The sequence below is a fragment of the Narcine bancroftii genome, chromosome 9, assembly GCF_036971445.1.
Source record: "Narcine bancroftii isolate sNarBan1 chromosome 9, sNarBan1.hap1, whole genome shotgun sequence".
In the NCBI taxonomy this organism is placed as follows: Eukaryota; Metazoa; Chordata; class Chondrichthyes; order Torpediniformes; family Narcinidae; genus Narcine; species Narcine bancroftii.
This window is the reverse complement of record NC_091477.1, coordinates 111,363,804-111,387,684: the sequence shown is the minus strand read 5'-3', so window position 1 is coordinate 111,387,684 and position 23,881 is coordinate 111,363,804. Positions and strand designations below refer to the sequence as shown.

General features: G+C 40.2%; 1 protein-coding gene and 1 long non-coding RNA gene across 26 annotated transcripts in view; one reads left to right on the top strand and one right to left on the bottom strand.

Moving 5' to 3' along the window:
* LOC138742642 (uncharacterized) overlaps window positions 1-23,881 on the bottom strand; it is an 83,345-nt gene that overhangs the window by 30,090 nt on the left and 29,374 nt on the right. The window lies entirely within an intron of this gene.
* Window positions 1-23,881, top strand: part of zbtb38 (zinc finger and BTB domain containing 38) — a 137,444-nt gene that overhangs the window by 87,502 nt on the left and 26,061 nt on the right. For 13 of the 24 annotated variants that reach the window (XM_069897316.1, XM_069897314.1, XM_069897317.1 and 10 more), the window contains one exon: window positions 16,796-22,245. The exons of 4 other annotated variants lie outside the window; for them this stretch is intronic. In XM_069897316.1, the coding sequence (XP_069753417.1) occupies window positions 16,796-20,929 (4,134 nt within the window). In that variant the 3' untranslated portion in view covers window positions 20,930-22,245. Of the gene's footprint in view, window positions 1-1,586; window positions 1,717-1,749; window positions 2,085-3,056; window positions 3,077-6,383; window positions 9,513-14,689; window positions 14,772-16,171; window positions 16,252-16,795; window positions 22,246-23,881 lie in introns of those variants that run through there. 7 more of the 24 variants (XM_069897313.1, XM_069897322.1, XM_069897305.1 and 4 more) reach the window with 6 other exon arrangements.

The window sequence follows — 23,881 nt, the reverse complement described above, 5'->3', positions numbered from 1 at the left end:
TGGTTCATTAAGTAAACCACTCCTTTAATGGCAACGGTTTTGTCTAAACTTACTGAACATTACTTGGGTTATGAAAATAATTGCAAGCAGCTTTGTGAACTGGACTCAATCAGGCCTATGAGTCATTGACAATCAAATGCATTACTTGCTAAAATTATTGGACAACTCACCAAATGCAACATTTGCCAAAAATTACAGGTCAAGTCTCCCAACCTACACCTGCAAGAATGTCACGGATTATTTAAAATTTTCAGAGTGTGCGCACTGACTTTTTATTTTATAAAAAAAGGAAAGAGAATTTTTGAGACAATGGAACAATGAACGTGGATTAAAATGCCATCCATGCAACTGGATGTACCATAGATGAGTAGAGGGCGATGAGTACATGTTGTGGCTGAACTGAAGAGCTCAGTTGAATCACCAAGGTTTCCAAGGCTACGGACCAAGTGCCGGTAAATGAGGTTAATCTAGCGAAGGGCGTTCTGGACCAAAGGACCTGTACTGCATGGATTGTTAATTCTCTGCCACTCATTTCTAATAATATCCTATCATCTCCATCATTTTTGTGTGTGGTTTTTTTTAATGGATCACTCAGAATAGTCAAGATTTCAAGAAAGAAGTGTTGCCAGGACATTGAGACCTCATCTTTTAAACCATTGCTTGGTCAATTGCTGACAGAAGAATCTCTTTAAAACCTTCCTGTGAGCTAACAATTGAAAGATCCTTAAGCAGCTGCCCTCGTGACACACATAGATTGGGTTTTATTGCACTGTACTTTTTTTGTGGAGTAAATTGCAGTTAGTTTTCAGTTAAAGCAAGTGTATTGCAATTTTGTTTCAACCCCCCCCCCCCCCCCACCCCACCCTTGTTTGACTTAGGATGGGAAATTAATGGTATACAGCAGCAATTAGCACATCAAACATGTTTAGACTTCTGGCACATTTGATTTCTTCATGGAAGTCCTAATTATAGATTGTAAATAGTTGAGGGCCCAGCACTCTACTGTTTACCTCATGCTAGCTTGATAATGGATCAGTTGTCCTGACTTTTGTTTCCAGTCCTATGTCCATGTTAATATGTTACCATAATGCTAGAGGCTTTTATCCAAGGCATTAACCTTTTAAGCAGCCCTTTAGAAATCCAAATCCCCTGTGTCTACTGGTTCTTGTTATCCAGTCTGCCTGTTACATCCTCCTAGAACTCGAAATTTATTGGAGAATGCAGTGATTGAAATGGCAATGGTCCAGATAACTTTCCTGCGCCAAATGTTTTGTTCTTGTCTATGATTGCTTTAGTTTTGAACATTATGATTTTAAAATATGTTTTATTTGGTGCAGCACCCTCTCTATCGTCCTCTTCCATTGTAAAGACTACCTGATTGTAAAGAGTAATTTAGCAGTTCTTAAACTTGCAAAAATAAATTGTTTGAACAAAGGACATAAATCACTAGTAAAACTAACCAAGTAAATAGATTTTTTAAAACAAACAAATGGAGACATAGCTGTGTTTCTGAGAGGTATAAAAGGCTGAGATTGGAAGCTGAAAAACTGTTTGTGGAAAAACTCTGTCATGTACTCTCTGTGCAGCTGGTAAATTGTTTGGCCATCTGACTGTGAACTAGTCTGCTGAAGAAAACAATGAAATGCCCCAGATAATTGGTGTCACAAACATGATTGCAAGACAAGTACCCGAATTGACACCTCATCCACCCTGAAGGTAAGGACCCTTTAAATGTCCTGAATGCGGTATTAGAGGCTGGATAAATGTCTGCAATTTTTGAATTATGCCAGACAAGCTGTCAGCTCGAAGTCCCAGACAGTGAATTCTCAAGTATGGACTGAAAAAGTCGACGGTATGGGTCTCCAAAGTATAAAAAACATAACAAGGCTGATGGAAAATTGCCAGTACCCATAACACCTGAGAGGACAAATTGAAGACTGGGCCTGGAGGAAACTAAAATTAAAGACGGAAGAAGACCTAGCAAAAACAAAATTAAATGAAGCCCGATATGTGAAGAGTATGGTCAAAGACTGTTGTGGAAAAAATAAGTGGATGGTCGTTAATTTTAATGAGACAAGTAAATGGTAAGAAGAAACAGAAAAAGGTGGCACGTGTGTGTTGCGTTAGCGCAACATCTTTACAGCACCCGTGATTTGGGTTCGAATCCCACGCTGCCTATAGGGAATTTGTATGTTCTCCATGTGTCTGCGTGGGTTTTCTCTGGGGGCTCTAGATTACTCCCATCATTCAAAAATGTACCATGGTATAAATTGGGTGGCACGGACTCGTGGGTTGAAATGGTCTGTTACAGTGCTGCACGTCTAAATTAAAATGTTTAAATTTAAAAACAAGCAGTAGCGTAAAGAAGATAGGCTGCAGTCAGTTTGTGGAATTTAAAATACAAAAGAAAACATTTGGAGAAATTAGAAGGGGGAACAGAGAGGAAAACAAAGTGCCATCTCTCTTGTTCCAAATTTAAAGAAATTTGAAGCTGTTAAATGAATGGACTAGGGAGACAATACCTCTTCTGATGTATTTGATTAGGAAAGGAGTTCAGGAGCCCTGGCTCTCCTGGCACCCCTGAAAACTGGTGGCAAAAGTTACAACACTAAACAAGCGAAAGCTGATCAAGGGAGAATGCAGATTGCTTATGAACTTGAGATTCATAACTAGGTGCGAGCCAACCTTAAAAAATTGATAAACGGTCTAAAGAACTGCCACTCCCTAAACAAAGAGGCACGACAACATGGGCGCTGTATCACAGGAACAACTTGTTGGGCAGGATAAGAGGTTGAAGGTCACTGCTCCCCCACCAATGTCATTGAATGTCAGATACACCAACAGCCAGTACCACCTTGTGGCTGGTCAGCTGAAGTCACCTTACAATTAGTCACCTTACCATTGATCACCTGGAGTCACATGAACAAGTACCTGGGTCAGCCCCCAGGTTCCAGGTATAAAAACCCAACCATGTGGTCCAGCCACTCTCTTTCTTCTTTGTCTTCTTGCTGAGGTAACTACCTGAGCCACTCCCCACACTGGGGGCCATGAACAGTGCTGGAGAACTAATTGTGAGGTGTGTGGATTAGTAGGGGCTTCCTTTGCACTTCAAAGGGAGCCATCCTGTATTGTCTGACCTAACTTATAAATAACTTCTTGAAGTTGAGTGCTGTGCCTGCTTGTTGGGGGAGGGGTGGCAGGTTTAGTTTGTGTTAACCTCCTTCTGTAGTTGTGGTTATTTGTAGTTAGGGTAACTTGCATGATAGCGAAAGCTGTTTGCATGCGAGTGTGCGTGTCTCCTGTTGCATAAATGTTCCCCATTGTAAATTAAGTTTGCAGTTTCATACTACTGTGTGTCCAAGGCTGGCAGTTTTTGAACCCTTCGAAATTTCTTCCCCACCGCAAATTGGTGCTTTGAGCAGGGTTCAGGGAGTGACAACCAGGTAAATGGGTTGTAGTGATATTCTGCAACACAGCTAGAAAGCAGGGCTCCGGGGGGTCTCCAGGTGGCGCTCATGGAGTGAACACGTTTTGGTTTTTGCTCCATAAAATATACTATTTTTAACCTGTATCCACCTTTGAACTAACTTCACAGAAGTCAGAAAGATCTTTATTATTTCTCTATTTATACTTGAGTCTGAAAATTTTGAAGAAATGACTGAAGGAAAAGCTACATGAGCTAAAACCCGGGCAGAAGAAGGTGACGGCCGACAGGAGAAACAACCAGACATTAAACTAAGTGAGATGACCTTCATTGACTTTTTAAAAATTTTTCGTGATGAATTCAAAGATGTTTGTCGCAAAAAAGACCTAGCTGAACTTCGTACAGCTTTAATTGCCTCAGAAGCTGAAACCAAAAAACAACATATCTTAATTGCAGCTCTTCAGACTGAAGTACAACAAAAAGAGATTAGGCTGGCTGAGGTCGAACAGAAACTTTCCAAAGCAATTAAACAGCTAGAAGCGCTCCAGCTGAAAAGCATTGATTCAGAGAACGTTCCAGAAGACAAAATATTCGTTTGGTTGGAATTCCTGAAGGCATTGAGAAAGGAGATCTCCTGACGTTTTTTGCTGAGCTATTAAAAGAAGCATACCCATCCGAATTCCCTGCTGATCCACCACTACTCGATAGAGTACATCGAATCTGGAACCGAAATGCTGAAGCTTCTAAACCCAGAGTGGTGATGGTCCGTATGCACTACGTGAGTACAAAGGATAGATTGATTCGTACAGCCAGAAGACTTGGAAATGTGACTGTTCGTGGCTTTAGTCTAAGAGCCTATGAAGATTTTAGTCCGGAGGTAGTACGGGCTCAAAGACTGTTTAAAGATCTGATTTCCGAATGTTTTGAGAAGAAACTGAAACCTGCGCTCCTGTATCCTGCGAGGCTCAGAATTTCTCCGGAGAACCAAGCTCGTCAAATATTCGACTCCGTGTTTGCAGCACGGAACTACCTGTCGGCTAATTTCCCGTCTAGCGCGACCTCTCAGCCCGAGTGACCGATAAAAAATGCGGTAGATGTCGGTCTTTTTCAGGTTAATAGTCAGACTCTGATTTCTGACCATTCGAAAAGTAATAGATCATTGTAGCTCTAATTACCCTGTTCATCTCTAACACATTTTTATATATTTTTTTCTCCTCTGTGAGAATTTTTTTTTTAATATATATAAGTGTATGTTTAATTTTATATTAATCTGACAAAAGGCAAAGGAGGAAAAACCCAACACCCAACCCCAACCAACCAATTTTCCCCTGCAACCGCTGCAACCGTGTCTGCCTGTCCCGCATCGGACTTGTCAGCCACAAACGAGCCTGCAGCTGACGTGGACTTTTTACCCCCTCCATAAATCTTTGTCCGCGAAGCCAAGCCAAAGAATCTATACTAATAATATGATTATATTCTTTACTATTTTATTTCTGAGTTACTGAAAATGGCGATTTTTTATTTTTTGTTTATTAAAACTTTTCGCAGTTTATTTTTACATTCGCCATTTTTTCTTTGTCTTTCTCCATAAAGTAATTTTAAAATGATTTAACTCTTTATGACTTTGTTTTATCAGCAGGTACTACACAATTACGATTTTTCTTTTATTTCTTTTAAAATATTTTTTTTTCAATATTTAACATTTGATTTTAGCTTAAGTTATCCTTCTTATAAGTTTAGGTGGTGGATCTTACCTTAATATTAGGAGCTGCCGTCTGAAGTCATGGGGGTAGGTTTAGTGTTATTTCTTCTTTTTTCTCTGATCGCTCTCTGGTCAGATGGGGGGCTTTGTGGGTGGGGGGTGGGTTTTGTTTTTCTTTCAGGGGTTTTTATGTTTCATTTTCTTTCGTTTTTTCTTGATTTTTTTTTTAGAACTACAGATATGGCAAACACGTCGTCATTTCCGGTCCTTCCTTATATCTTAATTCTTCTTCCGGGCGCATGGGTCCCTGCTTTGGTTAACCCTTTATATACTGGAGGGTTGACCTAAGTAATGGATCAAAACATTAATTTTGTCTCTTGGAATGCTAATGGTTTAAACCACCTGTTTAAAAGGAGGAAGGTCTTTAAAGTATTCCAGAGACTGAAAGCACAGATTATTTTTTTTACAGGAGACTCATGTGAGGAAGGAGGATAATCTGCGTTTTTTTAAATCTTGGAAAGGCCCACAATTTCATGCCAACTCATGCTCTAAGACTCGAGGTGTATCTATTTTTATTGATCCCTCTATTACACTTGTTCAATATGACATCACTGTAGACCCTAACGGCAGATTTTTATTGGTTACTGGGTTATTATTCAATATTAAGATTGTCATGGTTAATGTTTATGCCCCGAATGTAGATCACCCTGAGTTTTTTAGATCTTTGTTTACTATTTTACCCAATCTAAATGAATATCATTTAATAATGGGTGGGGATTTTAACTGTTGTTTGAATCCCCTGCTAGATAGGTCGAAACCTTCACAGTTCCTACCGAATAAATCGGCTACATATATTAACTCTTTCCTTACTAACTCCGGAGCTGTTGATATTTGGAGATTTCTTCACCCAACAGATAAAGAGTTTTCCTTTTTTTCTCATGTATACCACTCATACTCGAGAATTGATCACTTTTTTATTGATTCACGTTTTATTTCACTTGTAACTGCTTGTAAGTATGACATTATAGCCATTTCGGATCACTCTCCATTACAACTCTCTCTTAAATTCAAAGACTCTGTTTCTACTATTAAGCACTGGCGTTTTGATGTTACATTATTGCAAGATTTAGACTTTGTTAAATTTATGAAAGAACAAATTAATTTTTTTTTCAACAAATCACACTACGGAAATTTCTTATGGAATATTGTGGGATACATTCAAGGCTTATATTCATGGTCAAATTATTTCTTACTCAGTAGCTTTGAAGAAATACATCAAAAACAAGATTCATCTATTGGTTGAGAAGATTAAAGAGATTGACAAGAAATATGTGACTGATCCTACTGAAAAACTTTACAAACAAAGAATTGAACTGCAGATGGAATATAATTTGTTACTTACATCTTCGATTGAAAACCAGTTAATTAGATCTAAATCTGATTTTTATGTGCATAGTGAGAAATCGGGTAAACTGTTGGCTAATCAACTGAAGAATATTTCAGTTAGATGCCAAATTGTGGAGATTCGCAAACAGAATGGAGAACTAACTGTTAACCAGGAAGAGATAAATCAATCTTTCCAAAATTTTTATACATCCTTATATAGTTCAGAATCCCCTCAAGACCTTAGTAATATGTTTAATTTTTTAGAACATTTGAAACTCCCAAAAGTATTACCTCAAGATAACTTAGAATTAAGTAAACCCATTACAGATTCTGAGATCAATAATACTATTTCCTCACTGAACTCGGGGAAAGCACCAGGTCCCGATGGATATTCTGTGGAATTTTATAAAGCTTTTTCTTCTACTCTCTCTCCCTGGCTTATTAAGATGTTTGATGAATCTATCACATTGGGTAAACTACCACAATCATTTTACAGAGCTACGATTTCTCTAATTGAAAAAAAATAAAGACCCGACCGAATGTTCTTCTTATAGACCAATTTCTTTGTTGAATGTTGATTCTAAGATCTTCTCTAAAATTCTAGCGACAAGGCTAGAGAAGATATTACCATATATTATCTCTGAAGACCAGACTGGATTCATTAAAAATCGTTATTCCTCCTTTAATATTAGAAGATTGATGAATATTATTTATACCCCTTCACATAAATCCTCAGAATGTGTTATTTCATTAGATGCTGAGAAGGCCTTCGATAGAGTAGAATGGCCTTATTTATTTACAGTTCTTGAAAAATTTAATTTTAGTCCAATATTTATATCTTGGATTAAACTTCTTTATAATTCCCCAGTTGCCTCGGTTTTTACTAATACCCAAAGATCGCCATATTTTCGATTATTTCGGGGCACCAGGCAAGGGTGCCCCCTTAGCCCTTTATTATTTAACTTAGCTTTAGAACCTTTGGCAATTGCTATCAGAGAAGCACCCAATATTACTGGTATTATTCGTTGCAGGGATATTCATAAAGTATCACTATATGCAGATGATTTATTGCTATATATTTCCAATCCTGAAAATTCTATTCCTGCAGTTTTATCTTTATTAGCCCAATTTAGTAATTTTTCGGGATATAAACTGAACTTAAATAAAAGTGAATTATTCCCTTTTAATGGATGGGTTCCTATTTATGATAGTTTGCCTTTTAAAATAGCTAGAGACTATTTTATATATTTAGGGATTAAGATTACTAAAAAACATAAAGATTTGTTTAGGACTAATTTTTTCCCTCTATTGGACCTGATCGGTAGTTTACTTACCAATTGGTCACCATTATCCCTATCCATGATAGGCCGAATTAATGCTATTAAGATGATGATCTTACCTAAATTTTTATATATGTTCCAAGCTATACCTATTTTTGTTCCTAAATCTTTTTTTGATAAGGTCAATTCTAAATTGTCTTCATATATCTGGCAAAACAAGAATCCTAGATTGGGAAAAAAATATTTACAGAAATCTAAACTGGAGGGAGGATTGGCATTACCCAACTTTAGAATTTATTATTGGGCAATTAATATTAGTTACTTAAGGTATTGGTTGAATTATTCAGAATTATCTCTAAATCCCCATTGGGTAAATTTAGAAATTAAACTGGTACAAAATTTCTCAATTAGTTCTATTTTGGGAGCTGCTCTCCCTTTTACTCTTACTAAACTATATAAACTAATTGATAATCCAATGGCTAAACATACACTACGTATATGGTTTCAATTCCGGAGATTTTTTGGCGTAAGTCATTTTATCTTGGAAACCCCTATTGTACTAAATTTCTTTTTTCATCCCTCTCTAATTGGAAAGTTAAAGGTATAACATGCTTTTCGGATTTATTCTTGGATAACTCTTTCATGTCATTTGAACAATTATCCATAAAATATGATTTACCTAGATCTCATTTCTTTCAATATTTGCAGATTAGGAGTTTCTTAGTTTCGACTTTACCCTCTTTTCCCAATCGGGAGACTACGACTGTTTTAGAGGATATACTATATTCAAAATTCCCTCCAAAAGGTGTGATATCTAAATTATATAATATAATTACAAAAATAAATTCTGGGACTTTTGGAAAGTTTAAAAATGATTGGGAAAGAGAACTCAACCTTCATATTTCCAATGAAAATTGGAATAAAATTCTGCGACTGGTAAACTTCTCTTCTCTATGCAAAACATTCACTGATACAGTTTAAAGTTGTTCATAGAGCTCATATGTCTAAAGATAAACTCCATCGCTTTTATTTTCACATCGATCCTATATGTGATAAATGTCAATTGGAAATAGCTTCCCTTACACATATGTTTTGGTCCTGTCCCTCTTTACAGAATTATTGGAAGGAAATTTTTTCCATTATATCTACCGTTTTGAATATTGATTTACAACCACATCCCATTACTGCAATTTTTGGATTACCTATGATAGATTTGACTTATTTATCTCTTCCTGCGGATTGTATGATTGCTTTTCTTACACTAATGGCTAGAAGATCTATACTATTGAATTGGAAAGAGGTTAATCCTCCCACTGTTTTCCAATGGTTTACCCAAACTATACTATGTTTAAATTTAGAGAAAATTAGAAACTCTGTCTATGAATCCCCTTCTAAATTTGAGTTAACTTGGCGACCATTTATTCAATATTTTCATTTGTGGTGAGTTGATCTGGCTCTGTTTTCTTTTTATCATTATGTATGATAATTGGGCTGTTAGATGAGATCGGAGTGATCGGCGTGGTTTAGCTATATCGGTAGGTTTTTTTTTAAGTTTTTAATTCAGATTTGTTTTTTCTTCCTTTTTGGGGTCTTTTTTTCCTCTCTTTTTTTATATATTTTTATTAATTCTATCATTTTTTTTTAGAGATAGTTCATACTCTAAACTGATCTAAATTTTTTTTTATGATATATTTTTATTCTGCAATATTATTGTTTAATATCTCTGTATTAATTCGTTATTTACTATGTATTTTTCATATCTCTTTGAACTGTATGTGTTTATAAATTATAATAATAATAAAAAGATTGGAAAAGAAAGAAAGCAGGGCTCCACGTGTCCTGGGGACAAAACTCCCGGAGTGGAATGACAATGGTGCTGGGTTCAGCCAAACTGCTGGCAGATCACATCAGGCCTACTGACTGGTCAGAAAGTAAATTCGCCAAAATGCGGGAGGATCTCAGTAGCCCCAGCAGCATCCGTAGGTGGTAAAAATAGGTAATCAATGTTTCCGACCTGAGCACTTGATCGAGATATGAGCAAAAAGCAGGCAGCTGAGGGAGGAGGAGCACAGGCCAAAGGTGATCATTGGGCATGGATAGGAGGACAGGTGAGAATTGATCATGGGAGGGGTGGCTCTGTGAATGCAGAGCTGGAAGAAAGGAGACATCAAGAAATGGAAAGAGACAGGGGTAGGGGGGCTAATGGAAACCAGAGAAGTCAATGTGAATGCCATGTGGTTGGAGGGTGCTCAGACGGGTTACAAGGTGTTCTTCCAATTTGTCGGTGATCTCCGTCTGGCAGTACATGAGACCATGGACAGACATTTCGGCAAGGGACAGAGCAATGGTGCTCAGCGAATCGATCTCCCTCTTGAACTCTCAAGAGGAGGAGATTGGGCACCATCATAGAAACGGGAACAAAGGGGAGCACAGGTTCCTTTGGCTGCTGGTAGCCTTCCTGTGGAACCAACAGAAAGCCCCAGGAAGAAAGGAATCAGAGATCACCCAGTTAAAAGGTTAGGTGGAAATGCTGCAGCACTCAAACTTGGGCCACGCAAACTCGGGCCAGAGAGCGGGAGATTAGAGGCGCTGATCTAGCATGGTCAAGATGCAGCAGTTGAAAGCAGCTTGTCTGGCCAACTAGCAGCTGGACCCAATCAAGGTACGAGTCCTGATGCTGCTAGGAACAGCACTGACATATGGTCGGGAGATGGGAAAATCTACATAGATAGCGAAGAGGTAGAGCAGTGCTATGCCTGTCCTCCTCCCCTGCAAGCCAGTTTAGTGACCATGAGGTCCCACACCTGGTATTAGTGCATCTTGTCCCTCTCCTCGAATGGGTTTGGAGGGAAAGGCTGCAGGGAATTTATAATTAACATGGTCAGAGTTCAGAAAAGGAGGATAAGTTCCTGGTTGAGATAGTCTTTGAAAAATTTTTACTGAAGCCCTAGGACGGAGGTCAGGAGGGGTACATGATGCAGTCAGGAGGGCAACAAGGGAGACTACAGGAAATGTCTGTGGAAAGTAAACTGGGGAGAAGTGTCAGCAGAGAACGTCAGAAGTGTTGGAATAAAGCAAGAGTTTTAAAGTAGTATGAATCAAATATTTAAGAAAGGGAAGGAATATTCTGCTTACAGTCAACTGCTATTCAATCGGTCGATGACATTTCAATAGCATCTAACACCCAGGAGCAACAGGAACAAGTTTTGAGAACCTTGTAAGCTTGACCTCCAGTTGAAAGGACACAAAGTCAATGTTGATAAAGCACAACTGGCACCAGTGGAAGTTGTACACCTGGGGCAGAAGATTGCCCAAGGAAAGCCAAGACCCCAAACACCATATGTGAATTAAGGGCATATCTTGGACAATGTCATTTTAATTGAAATTGGATCGACTTTGACTCTTACACCCAGAGAGCACAACCACTTAATGACCTATTAAAAGGTCAGGACTTGAAATAAATTATAATGCTGGACTAAACTCAAAGAGAAACCTTATATGGATGAATGAAGACTCTCTTAGTGGCCCTGGCTCTAGAAATATTCAACAACAGACTTGTGCTTGAAAAAGACTGGTGTGGCCTTGGTTTGAAGGAGTGAACAATGGAGGAAATGCATAGTAAAAACTCACAGAAATGCTGATCTCACAACATCCATAGGATGTAATGATATATTACTGATGTTTTGGGCCTGATCCCTTCTTCAAGGTATGAGCAAAAGCCTAAAGACTAGAGATTAAGGGGGAGAAATGGGAGCCGGAGGAGTCCAGACCTAACAGCCAAAAGGTGATAATTGGATACAATAAGAGGAAATATGTGAATTGATTTGGGCTCTGTGAAAGGAAACAGAGGGAAAAAGAGAGAGCTGGGGCAAAGGTGACAGGGGAAGAAGATTGGAAGGGTGAGGGAAGGTTTTCTGTAATTGAAACTGGAGAAATTAATGTTAATGCCATCTGGTTGGAGGGTGCCAGGACGGAAGCTGAGGTGTTTCTCCAATTTGTGGGTGGTCTCAATATGGTGGTGCATGAGACCATGGTAAGGGAATTGGATGGAGAATTGAAATAGGTGGCCACTTGGAGATCCACCTATTGCAGTGGACAGAGTCAAGGTGCTCAAGTGTGTCAGGCAACTTGTTGATGTTAAGAGCCCCACTTGTATAAGATTGAAAGCTGATTATTAAATGTCCACATGTAGTCTGTGCACCACCATCATTAACTTGACTATCATGGGTAACTGCAGCTTAGGAGACCTGATGGGCTGCAGTTTTATAAGTGCTTGATATCCATATTTTTCAAGTCATTCCAACAAAACCCAGCTACTACGATCCCAGTGGAACCAGACTAAAGTGAGAAAGGAAAATGGGATGAAGAGAGACATGATTGTGTAGAAGCAGATGGAGGAGCAGATGAAAATAAGGGAAGAGGCCCTCCAAAATCCAGATATTGTTTATAGTTGGTTCACCTCTGGAAAGCAGGACAGGTAGTAACTACTTCACATCAGATAGTGAAAGAGGGGAGTCAGCCTATCGGATCCTTGACCCAACAAGCAGAATAACGACCCCTTGCATAAGCAGGCAGAAGGAAAACCAACTGTTGATGTGTAGTTTCTCGATATGCCTGTGGAGTGGCACGAGGTTGGGTTACCATGGAAAAAAAGAGGGATTTGTGATCACCATACAGACTCCCATTAAGAATGCCAATTTGGTCAAAGATCGTCTGGAAGTATAACAATTACCAGATGAACCATCTACATCAGTGGTTTTCAAACTGCCCCCCTAAACTTTCTTTAAGAAATCCCTATGCCAAAGTGCTCTTGGGCATACCTGAGTGGGCCCCTCCAGCTAGCTGCTGTATGAAGTCCAACATGTTGGGCAGCTTACTCTCTTTTTACCTGAGGACTGAACCCTAGCTCCACTCCAGGTGACGTGTCATGGTGACACTGGAGAGCCCATTGCAAGGTGTGTGCCGGTAAAGGATGGAGTGCTGTAGTTGGTGCATGCCTGTTGAACTGTTGCAATTTAACCGTGTGATGTATTTGTGATCTGTGGCATGCCTGCTGGTTATTGAGAGGTGGCAGGTACAGTTTTATACTGTCATTTATTACACATCTGTGGGTATCATGGATTGTAGCATACATTAGTTGTTTAGCTGTGTTTGCTGGGTGTGAACTGTGCGATTTGTGAGAGTGGTGAGTGAGTGTGACCCTTGTTGCAACTCTCTCCTCCACTTCAGTCAAGAGTAGTCAGCACCCAACAGTATCTGGTGCCCAGTGGCAAGAAGGCGATCAGAGACACAGTGACATCCTGCTGCGAGAAGGGGCCATACAACCTGGCGTGTCCCTGTGCAACAGCTAAGCATGACCAGTGCTGAAAAAGGACAGAATGTGGCATTAGACTATCAACTATTGACAACTGAACAAGTATGCACCCGCACTCACTGTAGCAATTCCTGATGTTTCATTGGTTAAGGAGATAGGGGGCCAGGAGGGGAAACACTGGTATGCAATGGTGGACCCAGCCAATGCTTTCTTCTCCATCCCCTCAGTCCTGAATCACAGGATCAATTTGCTTTTATGTGGGAGGGACATCCTCCAGGGATATATTCACAGTCCTGTGCTATACCATTGCTTAATAGCCATGGACTTGCAGAACATTACACTCGATCCCAGCATCTCACTTTTCCACTATATCGATGATGAGATGCTCCAGGGGCCCTCGGAGGAGGTTGTAGAGTGAGCCCTGACCTGTTGCTATGGGGAAGAGGATGGTCCATCAACCTAGATAAAGTGCAGGACTCCAGTCAGACTGCCTTCTTCCCAAGGATCCAGTGGCACTTGGGTCAGCAAAAAAACAAAATCCTCAGCGTGGTGGTGCATTCTTCAAAAGGAAAGGCCCAGTTCTTTGTAGGGCTCTTGGGATTCTGGTGGACGATATCCCACACCTCACCATGACCTCTTTACAGTATTTCCAGGAAGAGGGGAACCTTTGAGTGGGGTCCCAACCAGCAGGTAACATTTAAAACAGCCAAACACACAGTGGAATAGGCTCTTCCACTGGCCCACCCCCCTCCCCCCAGACAGAGGGTGTAATTCAAACTGCAGTCTCTGCTACCACAACTAGCGGAGTGAAGCCTATGGGAGATGTCATGGGGCTGCTCAGTCCCACTTGGGTTCTGGTCCAAGACCCTCCCCAAGGCAGCCACCCACTACACCCCTTTCAAGAGGTAGTTACTGGCATGCGACTAGGTGCTCCTTGCCACTGAGAATCGGACTGCCGCTGAACAGGTCGTCTTCTGGCTTCCTCTCCAAATTGTATGCTGGGCGAAGTCTGCTGAAGCCACGCGCAAGGAAGACCATGGTCAGCGCAGTTCCATTATCAAATGGAAGTGGTTCCTGGCCGACTGTGTGGAGAGAGGCCCTGAGGGGGTGAGCTACCTCCACAAACAGAACACGTCCCTTCCCGAAGGCAACGGTCCCAAACCAGAAGTCCCCACTGTTAACCTTTCCCGTGGCTAATGGGCAGGCCATTGACAACCTGACCACGGAGTAGAAATAGAGTGAGTGGGAGCCTCCCCCCTTCACCACAATCCAATTAAACTGAGTTCAAACTCATTACTTGGACCCACCAAACGTTCTCACCATCACACACTGATTTCTTGTGATTTACAAGAACTAGGGGAACTAAATCTAAAGTACCTGAGGGGAGGTGGACATGTCTCTGAATGGTCCACAAAACGGTGCAAGATCTAGACAGTGTGTAATTTAATGCTGATGGGGTAATGTTTGCTATCTCAGGGTGGAGGGGGGGGGGGGACAGACTTAACTGCCAGATAGCATTGGAAGCTACAACCCATGCATTTGTATGTTCAGAGAGCTCCTTGATCTTCTACAGAGACGACTGATTTTACTGAAGATGAATCAGAGTTCTTCATTCCTCAGGAGAGTAAACTACTGATTGAGATCTCATCCCAGAACCTGGACAAGGTATCAATACCAATCCTCCACAGCCCCTCCTATTTCAATCATCAGAGATAGTGGAATGGATAATTTGCCGAAATAATAAAACTTAGTATTGTGACAGATTATGTTGTGTTTGTATTTTATATAGATATGTTTTTGGGAGATAAATTGGGGCAGGATGTTTTAGAGTAGGTCACTTACAAACACTTTAAAACATGTTATTTAAAAGACTGGAGCTCTTCTAATGCTAGGCATGTTGGGGCCAATAGCCTGTGCAAAAGCTTTGAAGAGTGCCCAAGAGACTTCACTAATGGATTGTTGTTTACAAAAAGGCAACAGATGAAAGAACTTGTCGGAGCTACAGACTGTCTGAAGTGGAACTTGCTGTTCTAGGAGGCTCATATGGTTTTGCAAGCAGAGAGAGTCAAACAGCTTTTCTCTCAGAGAGAGAGAGAGAGACAATGATCAATTCTGGAGTTTTACAGTCAGCAGCAGCAGCTGGGACTGGAACAGGACAAGCTGGCAAGCTTGTGGAAAACCCCATTTGGAAGACAGGCTGTGAGTGCTTGGTTCAGCCCTTGTGATTCATGCAAGAGAAGAGGACTGGCTGCCTAATGTTTCACTTGAAATAAGAGAAAAAAAAAGGAACTAACTCTGTGGTGACCTGAAGAAAGAGGTTATCATCTGGAGAACCCTGAGGGGGAAAGTTTCATCAGCAAGACACTGAAGTGGCTGATGTCCAGCGAACAACAAATCTCTCTCTCTGAAAACCGACAAGAACCTTTTACCTTTCAAGCACCAAAGCCTGGTGAACTTTACAAATGTTAAATTCTGTGCACAGTATAAGAATTGCCTGCAACCAGTGAACTTGGAGGAATGAGAAGTGAGATTGGACTGTGAACCTAAGAACTTTTCTGAACTTACACATTACATCCACGTGCTCTTAGAATTAGAAGGGTGTTAAGTTAGTTAACTCAATAGTGATAAGTTAAAGTGTGATTCTATTTTCATGTTTAAAGATTATTAAAAGCAACTTTTCTTTAAGTAACCATTTGTCTTGGTGAATATTGCTGCTGAGTTTTGGGATCCTCTGGGCTCGTAACAGTACGGAAGGTACCAAGTGCAGGAGTAGGGCACTGACTAATATTTCACTAATTCTGATAGAAAAGGAATGTAGCATCTACGTAACTGATAACTCAGAGAACATTAAGGAATTAATGTATAAGGAAAGAGCTGAATAAGTTGAGTCAACCACCTACCTTGACTCTGTGGAGTTGGACAACAGATTGACTCAAATCACTTGGACCATCTGGATGATCATAATTATAGTGACTTTGGATGTGATTATGATGTTTAAATGCTGTTGCCAACAAGTAAACATTGATCCACTTTACAGGCTGAAGACTTGATCAGTGTCGAGCCCTTCGGAAAAGGCTCGATATTTGACTGTGACTGTACAAGTCGAATCAAAGGAGCGGGATTGTTAGGGTTATGTGGTTGAAAGGTATAATTTAGTAGTATTTGCCTAGGAGAATGAGAAATAGAAAAAATATGAATGCATGTCGTTTTAACAAAGGACAGAGTCACTAATAAAACTAACCAATAGGTAAATAGCCTTTTTAAACTAAAAAAAAGGAGAAATAGCTGTGTTTCTGAGAGATATAAAAAGGGTGAGATTTGATGCTCAAAAACAGTTCATGGAAAAACCCTGTTGTGTACTCTCTTTGTAGCTAAAACAAAACAAGTTAAATTGTATGGCCATCTGACTACAAACAAGTTTGTTGAAGAAAACATCAGGATGCCCAACATCCACATCTGTTTCATGGAAAAACTTGTGTTAAGTATTCACATGACTGTCAAGCTGTTCCAAGGGCACTTTCACTGACCTCCACAGGTCACAGTGCACCTATAATGATAACATCTCAAGATGGAACAGAAGTGTGTGTTTCAAGTACATTATTTGTTTTCATTAGTGTGAGATTAGGATGGAAGTTATTAGAAATTGAACTAGTTCTAACGCTGATTGAATTCATTTATTTTCCTTCCAGATGACTGTCATGCCATCAAATACAGATGTTATGGACAACTCCCACAGCCAGACTGTCCTTGGTTGCTTGAATGAACAACGCAGCAAAGGAGTATTCTGTGATGTCACCATTGTTGTAGAAGACACTAAATTTAAAGCTCACAAAAATGTTTTGGCAGCATCAAGTGCTTACTTTAAGAACCTGTTTTCGAGTCAGGAGTTGTGGCTGGTCAGCCAAGTCCTTGAACTGCCTGACTTCAAGGCAGATGTGTTTGCAGAAATATTGCATTTCATCTACAGTGCAAAGGTTGCAGTTCAAGGGTCAGAGCAAGTGAAAGATCTTGTGAGCGGCGGGAAAAGGCTAGGGATATCATTCCTGGAAAATCTGATGGACATTCCTCAGCAACACATTGGTTCTGTGGAGGCTCTGTGGAGTTCATCGTTCAATTCTAGTCAGTCACTCTCTCCTGCTTCCCCCTGTTTACCAGTGAGTCTTCATAATCTGAAGGCCGAGACACTCAATTCTGTATGTGACAGAGGCAGTGAAGATTTCCAATCTGTGAATGGACCCCGAATCACAAATGCATTTTCCATTTTCAACATGCAAGATGGCAATAACTTGTATTTTCCATTTGACTTGACAGCCAACGTCAACAAAAAAACAGTAGAATCTGATAAGCCACCCACGGTATGTGTTCCCCAGGATACAAATGGAGCAAAACGGAAGCCCAATCAGACATTTGCTGAACATTCCTATGCTGTGTTCTCTTCCAGAAGATATCAGCAAAATGGTGAACATCGCAGACTTCAAGAATCTGTACAAGAAAATGAAAAGCCTTTCTGGAACAGTAATTCCAATACTGCTTCCACCAGAACAAAGCAGGATGTTTATTTGGAAGATCAAATTTGTAAGACAAATCAACCACTTCACACTGCCAGTTCAACTGATCTTGAGATTTCACAGATTAATTTTAATGCACTGGAAACCAAAAATGACTGTGACTTTCTGCCAGTGGCTAACCCATTAAATGAGCCTACTTTGACAACACAGGAAATTACAGGAGTTGGTGATGCAGAGAAATGTTATCCTGGTGAGGAAAACATAACCAAGCCAGTATCGAATGCTATTTGGCCTAAAATGGAGGCAGAAAAGGAAAATGAAGCAGCTTACATCTGTAAGTATTGCCCACGATCGTTCAGCACTCGAGTTTCATTGAATGTACACTCCCAGATCCACACGAGCCTCTTGGAAAACCCCCTGTCCTGCAGACACTGTAGTAAACCATTTGTACATCTCAAGAGGCTCCAAACACACGAGCATCTTTGCAGAGGGCCTGGGGCAGGTTTGCTGGACTCCGAATCTGCAGATGAGCAAGTAGAGAATTTTTCCAGTGAAAATGAAGTTGTTAGAAGTGAGGAAGATGTAGATATGTCTTCTGGTGCTTCAGAACTGGAGAACTCGAACAAGTGCACAATAAACCTGGGACACGCAAGGCGAGGTAGCAGTTCACCAGACCCAGAACATTTTGTGAAAGTTGTCGAGGGACACATTCTGTATTTTTGCAGTGTTTGCAAACGCTCCTATGTAACTCTGTCCAGCTTGAAGAGACATGCCAATGTTCATTCTTGGAGACGAAGCTATCCTTGCCATTACTGCAATAAAGTATTTGCATTGGCAGAATATCGTACCAAACATGAGATCTGGCACACTGGCGAGAGACGATATCAGTGCATCTTTTGCTTGGAGACCTTTATGACATACTATACTTTGAAAACTCATCAAAAATCTTTTCATGGCATTGACGCAAGACGTCCCACGAATAAGAAAGCAAACAATGCTGGATTCAGAGCCAAGATGTATCCATTCAAACTCTACAGGCTTTTACCCATGAAGCTACGAAAAAGACCATACAAAACTTACACTCAATCTTGTCAAGATGAGTTCAGCAGTAATCATGTGATTGATGTTCATTCAAATGATGAAAATGTGGCCCCTGCTAATCTTGATACCCTTTCCATAAGTAATCCGTCATCTATTTTGGAGAATTTTCAGGTTAAATCGACTTCCTCTGGGACCATTCCTTTAGAACAAACATGTCACTTTGTATCTGCTAAGGACAGATCAGGTGAAGGAGAAAAGCAGCCTTGCCAACAGGGAGAGAGTGATTCCTTGCTCACTTGGACTTCAACAGAAAATGAAGCTAATAATAATAGTGAACATTGTATTAAAAAGGAACAAGGTTTGGCCACTGATGTAAATACAAGTCCCTCTGTTATCAACTATGGACATAAAGCCCCCTCTGTCATAATGCATAGCAATAGGGTTTCATCTGTCATAAGGCACGGAAATACATTTTCCTCTGTCATTACATACAGTGGTGGTTTAGAGTCTGGTCAAAATGGTCATCAGACTTGTCCAAAGACCAATCTTGGCAGTGATCCTTCAGATGCAAAAATGAAGAACAATCATGTTGATGATTATGTTAAACTGCAGAAACAAGGTGGCCGTAGCAAGGCAGTAGAATCAGCAAAGAGAAGAGGTCAACTTCGGGCTGCACACAAGAACTGTACAAGTATTTTTCCTGAAGGAAGCCGCACAGAAACCTACATTGCAAAGCCTGCCTTTCCGGGAACCTCCACTGACAACCCATCAGCCCCTCTTTGTCAAATTACTGTGAAAATTGGGGATAAAGCTGTTGTACAGAAACACACTTCGGGCTCCAAAATGCTCTGCAGAAAAGACCGGAAGTCAAAATGGATGATGCCAGAAGAAGAAAAGGCACTTGGGAATTTCAACATGCAAGAAGAAGGTGATCAAACTGTGACATCATCTGGTGGTCCAGATTCTGCTGAAAATATTGCAGGGCCTGCAGGAGGCATTGAATCATGTGATGAAATGAGTGATCATGATTCGAATGATAAGCTTTGGCGACCATACTATACATATAAGCCAAAAAAGAAGGCAAAAGGGTTTCACAAAATGAGTAAATCGAGGTGGAAAACCCAGGGTGGTCCAAAGTACCATAATCATATTGATTCTATGTCTAGTACAACTGAGGAAAAAGATGTTGATGTCCCTGAAGAAATAGCTCATGATATTATTAGTGATGTATCTCAAGAAAGTAGCAATCTACTTGATGATAAAATAAAACCTAATGAAGAAGAAATGGAAAGTGACCCAGAGTGGAGTTCAGCCATGAAGCCTTACTCATGTTCTTACTGTTCAAAATCATTTTCAAACTCTTCGACTCTGAGGACGCACCTCAAATGTCATACCGGAGAGCAGCCATTTTACTGTGAAACCTGTGGGTGCCGTTTCCCAGTCCAAGGAAACCTCCATAAACATGAATGTTTTAATTTGGGTATGAAAGAGTTTGTTTGCGAGTACTGTGACAGGGCCTTCACTCTGAGTGAAACTCTAAAGAAGCATGAGAGAATCCATACTGGTGAGAAACGGTATTGCTGCATCTTTTGCCCAAAGCGTTTCCTCTACCTGACCTCCAAGAAAAAACACGAACAGAAACATTTGGACAAAAAACTAGTTCAGCAGGAAGGGAAAGAACATGTTTGTTTCCAGTGTTTCAAAATTTGTAAAACGGCATCTGCACTTCGTATGCACCAAAAAAAGCACTCAATAAGACTTTCTGCTCACCAGGATTCTGAAGAGTTGCTGAACTGCAAAAGTGAGCAACATGCAAACATGGAAACAGAATCCGAATGTGAAAAGGGAGCAGGGACAGAGGCCGAAACCCGTCTGCCAACAACTTCTGGAAATGTTAACCAGATACATTGTTCTCTCAGTAAGGAACTCAGGCTTTCCATTGACCAACCTGAACCGGTAACACAGAAGACTAACTGTGGTCCTTATCTATGGACAAGTACACATGATGTGGGATCAAGTCACATACAAAGAACACTCCCAGAGAATAGTGAAAATACATGGAAAATTCAGCAGCAAAGTTTGAATGTAAACCTGCCTCTCTTTACAAATATTTCATGTAACCCGTGTCACAGTAGCCGTGGAGATGATGAAAAACTTGTTTTCTTTCAACGTTCTTCCGAAATGTTTTATAGCCATCAGGTGGAGGTGGAGTCTACAAAGCTATGTGAAAGGGCCAGACTTGAAAATGTTTTGCTTCCCTCGACTCTGGAATGATGTGCGGATTATCCATGAAGCCCAACATGTTTAACTGAGAGGTTTTGGTATTTCACAAAGGATGGGCAGTTGAATATCATGCAGGTGTGAAATTAAGAAGCTGTTTCCTTTTGAACTTCAAAGATGTTTTTTTTCCCCATTTTCCTGCAGTTTCTGAATGTAGTCCATAGTTAGTAATTAGTTGAAACCAAAAACAATTGCAAATAAAGGTAATCCCCACTATCTGAAAGTAGAGTGTTCCTATGAATCCTTTTGTTTGCCGAAATGGTGTAGAGCGAAGAAGCAATTACCATTTATATGGGAAATAATTTTGAGCATTCCCAGACCATCTGCTCTGTGCTCTCCCAACAGCCTGGTATCAGTCCCCACACTGATCCCACTGCCCCACGCTCTCCCAACAGTCTGCTATCGATCCTCACACCGATCCCACTGCCCTGCGCTCTCCTGACAGCCCACTGAGCCCTTTTTTCGCTTTTTTTGTAAAAGCGAAAATCCTCCAGATTTCTTACGGTTAGCGAAAAAAGGTATTAATGTAGGTCTTTCGTAAAAGTGAAGTGGCGTAAAGCACACCTTTAATGTTTTCATTGTATTGACAATATGCAGAAAGACAAACTCTTGGTGTAAGTTAATTTTTACAAAACTAAGAAGCAGTTTATTGTAAATTAACAATTATCCAACATATTTTATTTCTTAAACACCAGAATATATTGCAAATAAACAAAATGAAAGTCATGACCAACTTTCTCCAGACTGTTGACACCTGTACATGGGGACTCTGTGTGTGTGTGTGTGTGTGTGTGTGTGTGTGTGTGTGTGTGTGTGTGTGTGTGTGTGTGTGTGTGTGTGTGTGTGTGTGTGTGTGTACATGAATTTTTTGTGGCAATAAAATAAAACGGAATATGTTAATTTGTGACCTCCGTGTTCACAAATAAAAGTATCTGGTAAAAATGTTGTTTTGAAGATCCAATTTAGTTGAAACTTTTTTATTTTGTACAAAATGAGACTTAAATCTGGTGAAGGAAAAGTGCTCTTTACTGGAGTATCATGTGCTTTAGTTTTGCAAAAGTTTTTTTGCAGAAACCAGTTACAAGGATTTGAACAATTTTCTTGTACATATTGTGAATAAACTGAAATTCCATCCTGTAAACCTATTGTGACTACCATTGGATTACAGTTTTGTGTAACTAAGTGTAAAGCAGTTTGTGGAGAAAGGGGGCAAGGCTACTTTTGGATAAAAGTGTCAAAAAGCACATGAACCCTCACTGGAATGATACTGATGATGTAATTAATTTGTTGTAATAAAGCAAATTAAAGAATGTCACTTTTCTGTTTTGTCTTGTAGAACTATGTACAGGATTCAGATTCATTTTTCGTGACTCCGATCACTATCTTGATGAAGTGTAATGATTCCTTAAAGTCCTGATGGCTGATTAAAGAGCCAGCCTGGCCTTCACTATAAAGACTATTTTGGTTCAAGGTTTCTTGGTAGATTATCATCAGTACATGAAAGTGTATACAATAAATCCTCTGGTATCCAGCACCTATGGCGATTGGTAGATACTGGATAAGTGAATTTTTCAGTTGCTTGAGATTGAGTGATTGGTGCGCTAACGTCAAGGCGTGCCAATTTTAAATGTCCTTATTTTTATCCTATTTATTTTCTGTGATTTTTTTTGGTCAATTGCTTGAATTCTGGATAACGGGGTTTACTGTAATTAGATTTATAAACCTTTCCATTTTATTCAATTTGAAGTGGTGATGATATTTATCCACTCAACAGCAGCAACTTGAAATTATAACATTTTTTAAAATTCTCAAGATGCTTTACGGAAATAATAGACATAAAATTGGCACTGAAATAAAAATTGGGACACTTGAGAGAGGTGACTGAATCAAAGGAGAAAGACCTGACAGATTTCTTAAGATGGGATCGAGAAATGGTAAGATTTAGCGAAAGTTGGTAGAGATTTGGGCTGTTACTACCACCTGTGAAATAATAGTCACCAATTGGACCTGAAATTGGGGAATGCAGAGTTTTTAGAGGTTCCAGAGACAGAAAAATTCATTTTGCATCTCTCATAATTACCAACCATATAGATGAGTTGAAACTAATTCTGGTGAATATATTCTCACGGTGTTACTCAATAAACTTCATGAACCCAATCAAAGTTCTTTTGGCAATTGACATTTACGTTTAATACAAATTATAATTTAAGTATTTTTTTCTCGTATGTAAGTGCTGTAAACTGCATTTCAATTTAGAATTGTGGGATCTTCTTTGGCTTGGCTTCGCGGACGAAGATTTATGGAGGGGGTAAAAAGTCCACGTCAGTTGCAGGCTCGTTTGTGGCTGACAAGTCCGATGCGGGACAGGCAGACACGGTTGCAGCGGTTGCAGGGGAAAATTGGTTGGTTGGGGTTGGGTGTTGGGTTTTTCCTCCTTTGCCTTTTGTCAGTGAGGTGGGCTCTGCGGTCTTCTTCAAAGGAGGTTGCTGCCCGCCAAACTATGAGGCGCCAAGATGCACGGTTTGAGACGTTATCAGCCCACTGACGGTGGTCAATGTGGCAGGCACCAAGAGATTTCTTTAGGCAGTCCTTGTACCTTTTCTTTGGTGCACCTCTGTCACGGTGGCCAGTGGAGAGCTCGCCATATAACACGATCTTGGGAAGGCGATGGTCCTCCATTCTGGAGACGTGACCCATCCAGCGCAGCTGGATCTTCAGCAGCGTGGACTCGATGCTGTCGACCTCTGCCATCTCGAGTACTTCGACGTTAGGGATGAAAGCGTTCCAATGGATGTTGAGGATGGAGCGGAGACAATGCTGGTGGAAGCGTTCTAGAAGCCGTTGGTGAATTGGTACTGTTATAAAAATAGGATACCTTACTCTATGCTGAATTATAATTTATGGTCCTTCACATCTAGTAAATAATGTCTTTTGAGGTTTCACTAA